We start from the raw sequence: 6000 nt of genomic DNA on the forward strand, positions 1-6000 counted from the left end.
CCACACGTTGCGTTTTTGCTGTGAAAAATACAACTTTTTACTATTCCAGCAAAGTGAACGAGATTTCTGAAGTCTCATGCACATGCTGCTTTTTTCCTTTACAGATTTAAAACAGTTTCTGCAGCATTTCAATTCTTTCACTGTTTTTGCAGCGTTTTTCACCCGTTAAAATGAATGGGGAAAAAAAGTGTTTGGTTTTGTTTTTTTGTTTTTTTTTTTATGCAGTGGTTTTCCAGCCGAGAGACAAGTTTTTGATGTAGAAATGTCTGCAGCAAATATTTAGAGGTCATCTGAGAGAGAAAGTATTTTAATGGATATTCTTTGATAAACTATAAAGCACACATCATGCTATTGAATGTAATGATGGATCTGCTCCTCGGTGCTCCCCCTCCCTCCTGGGACATATCAGGGGGTCAGCCTACTTCTGGCTGCTGGTAATTGCCAGCCCCCTGATAGCATCTTTATCCATTCAGTCAGAGATCAGCCCCTGCCAAGCTACCAGTCATTCCATCTGTGCCTTGCTTGCTTATCACACACACCTCCCTTCTGGATATGTCATAACTAAGCTACAAATACAGGATGTGATCCACTACTGTACAAGCACAGTACAGTAAGTGCTGAGCCATATGTCAGTGCATTATGCACTACATATGCACCGATGTGTGGATTGGTGCTCTACATCTGCTCCCTGCCTGACACATGACAGTACACTTTGTACACTGTTGTGGCTTGTTCTGCAGTTAATTGCAGTCTGTATTTGCAGCTTCTTTATGACCTATCCAAAAGTGGAGCCAGAGCTATAACTGTGCATAAGTAGATGTGAGCAAGGATGGTTGACCTTAGGGAGATCAACATCCACCACTGCGGAGACACCATCACGTGTTTCTCAACGCAGTGATTCTAGAGCAATGCCCCCTGGGAAATATTCAAAGCAAGAAGGCCTGCGGAGACACCATCACGTGTTTCTCAACGCTGGCAGGAAACTAGCCAGGTCTTTCACCGGGAAGGAACAACCACGGGAAGGGCAGTCTCCAGTCAAGGAGACCACCTATGCCAAACATGGTATCCATCCACAGACAGCCGTTTCAGGGTATTTGCCCCTCATCAGTGTGGAGTAGGAATCTGGCTAGTGGGACATTGCCTAGTAAAAGACTATGTGAGCAAGGATGGTTGACCTTAGGGAGATCAACATCCACCACTGCGGAGACACCATCACGTGTTTCTCAACGCAGTGATTCTAGAGCAATTGCTTTGAATATTTCCCAGGGGGCATTGCTCTAGAATCACTGCGTTGAGAAACACGTGATGGTGTCTCCGCAGTGGTGGATGTTGATCTCCCTAAGGTCAACCATCCTTGCTCACATAGTCTTTTACTAGGCAATGTCCCACTAGCCAGATTCCTACTCCACACTGATGAGGGGCAAATACCCCGAAACGGCTGTCTGTGGATGGATACCATGTTTGGCATAGGTGGTCTCCTTGACTGGAGACTGCCCTTCCCGTGGTTGTTCCTTCCCGGTGAAAGACCTGGCTAGTTTCCTGCCAGCGTTGAGAAACACGTGATGGTGTCTCCGCAGGCCTTCTTGCTTTGAATATTTCCCAGGGGGCATTGCTCTAGAATCACTGCGTTGAGAAACACGTGATGGTGTCTCCGCAGTGGTGGATGTTGATCTCCCTAAGGTCAACCATCCTTGCTCACATAGTCTTTTACTAGGCAATGTCCCACTAGCCAGATTCCTACTCCACACTGATGAGGGGCAAATACCCCGAAACGGCTGTCTGTGGATGGATACCATGTTTGGCATAGGTGGTCTCCTTGACTGGAGACTGCCCTTCCCGTGGTTGTTCCTTCCCGGTGAAAGACCTGGCTAGTTTCCTGCCAGCGTTGAGAAACACGTGATGGTGTCTCCGCAGGCCTTCTTGCTTTGTGCATAAGTAGAGGGGTGGCCGGCAGAGTTCAGATAGATTGACTGTAGCTTGCCAGGAGCTGACGAGGTCCACTTGATCTCAGACTGGATAGAAAGAGATGTTATCAGGGGGCTAGCTGTTACTAGAATCCAGGAGCAAGCCATGCCCCCCTCTGTGATGTAATGTTCCAGGAGGGAGGAGGAGCATCAAGAAGCAGAGCCATCGTTTCTATTCAATAGCAGGTACTGTCAAATTACAAATGCTATGGATGTTATATTTATAGTTTGTGAAGCCATGGCCATCAGAATACTTAATCTCCGTGGGCTAGCCCTTTGCCGTGTGTACATAACCTGACAGAAGAAAGGTGGACGGGTTCAAGCCACTATGACTACATAATATACAAACAAAAGAATACAGCAGCACTCTGTGCAATAAAATGTATGCAAACATACACTCCTCCCATCAGCTAAGGCTGTTTTTATTTAGTGCCGTATCCTACATGCCCTTGAAATTTTAGCTTTAAGCTATATTTCATATAGCAGTATTGCAGTTTCATATTTCGGTGTTTACATACCTCTGTTTATAAAGAGGCTGCTATATTCTTCTGTTTTTAGCCATTTAGTGTCTGAGAGGCAGTTTGACTTTCTCTTATTACCTATATAGCTGATGTCAAATGGTGACGGCACACTTGTCAGCTACCACCCCGGTTTAGCTGGACTAACAGATGTTTTTCTTTTAATTCCAGTGATCATGAAGGAGGAAATGTAAGTGCACACACCAGTCACTTGGTTGGCAGTGCCCTGTCTGATCCTTACCTTTCTTTTGCTGCTGCCATGAATGGACTTGCTGGGCCTCTCCATGGATTGGCCAATCAGGTATGCATCTTATCCCACATCCACCCCAGAAGACTTTTTTTTTTGTACAGTTTTTAAAAATATTGCTTTCCTTTTTTTACTTACAGGAGGTACTAGGCTGGTTAACAAGTCTCCAGAAGGATTTGGGTGGTGAGGTATCGGATGAGCAGCTCAGGGACTACATCTGGAACACCCTGAATTCTGGCAGGGTATGTATAGGCTGCCTTACCTGTTAATATTGTAATATTGTCCATGTTGCATCTAGTTACCTATCAAATATTCTTTGACAGGTGGTACCAGGCTATGGGCACGCAGTCCTCAGAAAGACTGATCCTCGCTACACATGTCAGAGGGAATTTGCCCTAAAACATCTTCCCAATGATCCTATGTTCAAGCTGGTGGCTCAGCTCTACAAGATTGTACCTAATGTATTACTGGAGCAGGGAAAAGCCAAGAACCCCTGGCCCAATGTAGATGCTCACAGCGGTGTCCTCCTACAGGTAGGAACAAGACAAATGGGAAACTGCTTTTACTGTGCCACATTTGCTGCAGTCTCTGTCTGTGTTCTGTGCAGAGCAAATGTATAGAAGCAGATTGCTATAATGGGATAACTGGAATGACCTGGTCACTCTTTAGTGCGGCATTTTGTTTAGTGAGAGTGGCCTGTTTGTTGCAGTAGATAACTATAGTATTTTTTTTGATTATGGGGTACAATAGCCCATGGGACAATTGTTATTAGTACAGTATGAAATGTTAGGTCTATTGATAAATTAAATGTTAAGTGATATTAAGCCCTGCGGGTAGTGACAGTACACACAAGGTGCGCAGTGGTGGCGAATTATAGGGCAATGTGTATGTGATTACTTCTTCTTAATAGCCACACCGTTGTACCAAGACTGAGCGGTCATTGACAAAAGTAACCATCCTCTAACTGACTGCTGACCTGTGTGCCGCTTTGTCTCTACCCTGATGGGATTAATTAGTATAAGATGATGCCGTTTATCATTTACACTATAACATTTCACTGTTAGAATGAGTGTGATGGTATTTTCTTTTTCTTCTTTGCAGTATTATGGCATGAAGGAGATGAATTACTATACAGTCCTCTTTGGTGTGTCAAGAGCATTGGGCGTCCTATCTCAGCTTATCTGGAGCCGTGCACTTGGGTTCCCTCTGGAGAGACCTAAATCCATGAGCACAGACGGCCTGATGCAGCTAGTCGGAACAAAATCTGGTTAAAAAAGAAAAAAATGGAATACGGAAAGCTACACCCTTTCTGGGGAAGAGCCACGATAAAGACAGTACACCTTTCGTTTCAACAGACTGCTTTGCACCCATTGTCTTCTGAGCGCTGACAAGAACACACTTCTGATTATTTATGCTGAAATCTGTTCTTTTCACAACATATTCTGTTCATCATCCTTCCTGATGGAGAGATTCAGATCTCCACAAGGAACGGGTTCATGTGCTGCCGGGAGGGATCAGACGTGTGATACGGTGGTGACCTGTACCCTCCATATTACTTACTTATAACCCAGCTGTGCAGAGGTAGAGCCTTCGGGACGTATGCACGCAATGCACCTTTTCTCTGCTCCACCTATACTGTGAAAAAGCAGTGGCCTTTGCAATTGCTCTAACAGAGGGTCTCATCTTCTCAAAGGTTTTTTGATCATCACTGTATAAGCTGGTGCTGCATCCTATACTCTACACCTCTTAACATCTTTAAGGCCCCCTCAGATGGTGTTAGGGAAAGCGCGCACACAAGCTAGACACTGCTGCTACACGAATGTGCATGGGATTCATATCAGTCCTGGACCTTTGGACAACTCTGACTCCCAGCTTGGCTGCTTGGTCAGATATATATAATTTTTTTTTTTCTTCTATCAGTGAATGTTCCCTTCTGAGTCCACCAGAAAACCAAGAACTGTCTCGCAGAAATGTTTCATGCGGGGTTGTGCAGCTTTTATTCCTGGTTCTGGTCTTTTCTAAAATTAACACTTTAATTTGCTGATTTGTTGGGATTTTTTTTGTGTAGATTCCTCCTCCAGCTTCTGTCATGAATGTGGGAATGTTTGTTTAATTTTACTTTTTTTTTCTTGTGTGCGCGCTAAAAGAGAAAACCACTGTGATGGAGATAATTCAGGTCTTTAAAAAAATATTACAAAAGCTGCTTCCTTAGTTGATTCCCAGCAATCTGGTTTAAGATTACATAAGCTGCCGCCATATTTTTTTTTGCTGCTGCTAGCAATACTATTAATCCTCACTCAGACATCCGAAACACGATTTGATTGCAGACTGCATGGACTGACCGATTATCTCCCAACCTGAAATCAACAGTCTCATATAGGCTTAAAAAGCTGTCAAGTTCAGGTCAAGAAACCTATGACCAGTCCAGGCATCGAGGTCCGTACTCGTACCGTCTTTTATGGATGTCTCAATGAGGCTTTACTATGTCAATAAGAAATTTAGTGACCTGGAGAAAAAAAAGGTACAGTGCAGAAAGTGATTTGGCATTATCTAGCATTACTTTAAGCTGCTATCGTCTTTCGCGATCAAACAAACTGCAATATTCTCTCCGAAGCTGGTAAAACTAGTCTGGTAAAGACATCTTCCTCGGCAGCACTGGAAATCTCCCATAAGCATCTAGAGAAAGGGAATCAGTCAGACTTAACGATATAATACACTCCTCCACCCCCTCTAACTGTGTGATATTCCTGCCCCTCTTGTCCGTGCAGGCAGACCATGCCAGCGAATGCTGTGCAAATTACAGATGGATGTTCAGATTCACGATAGACTTAAGGTTGTTCTGTATAAAGGCAAAATAAATGTTTTTATTAACGACATGTCTGTGTTTGGCATTTTGAAGTGGTTTCCTTTTTAATAACTCATTGTATCAGTTGCAGAAAAACTGAAGTCAGGCTGACATTTGTAAAGTCATCCCATTTTTCATGCAGGAAAAAAGGAAAAAAATTCTTTAGCAATGGTGTTCATTTGCCGTACATGTTACTTTTCTTTGTCGCTCCATTGGGAGACCCAGACAATTGGGTGTATAGCTTCTGCCTCCGGAGGCCACACAAAGTATTACACTTAAAAGTGTAAACCCCTCCCCTCTGCCTATACACCCCCCCGTGCATCACGGGCTCCTCAGTTTTATTGCTTTGTGTTGAAGGAGGCACACATGCACGTAAGCTCCACAATTTAGTCAGCAGCAGCTGCTGACTTTATCGGATGGAAGAAA

The 6000-nt window shown here is 44.0% G+C and overlaps 1 protein-coding gene across 1 annotated transcript in view; it reads left to right on the top strand.

The window, feature by feature from the left end:
- Positions 1-5605, top strand: part of CS (citrate synthase) — a 52290-nt gene extending 46685 nt beyond the window's left edge. Inside the window, exons 8-11 of the mRNA XM_075336962.1 lie at positions 2654-2783; positions 2870-2971; positions 3053-3262; positions 3831-5605. Coding sequence (XP_075193077.1) covers positions 2654-2783; positions 2870-2971; positions 3053-3262; positions 3831-4001 — 613 coding nt within the window. The 3' untranslated portion in view covers positions 4002-5605. The remainder of the gene's footprint in view (positions 1-2653; positions 2784-2869; positions 2972-3052; positions 3263-3830) is intronic.
- The last annotated feature ends 395 nt before the right edge of the window (positions 5606-6000 follow it).

Source organism: Anomaloglossus baeobatrachus, chromosome 2 (genome assembly GCF_048569485.1).
Source record: "Anomaloglossus baeobatrachus isolate aAnoBae1 chromosome 2, aAnoBae1.hap1, whole genome shotgun sequence".
Taxonomy (NCBI): Eukaryota; Metazoa; Chordata; class Amphibia; order Anura; family Aromobatidae; genus Anomaloglossus; species Anomaloglossus baeobatrachus.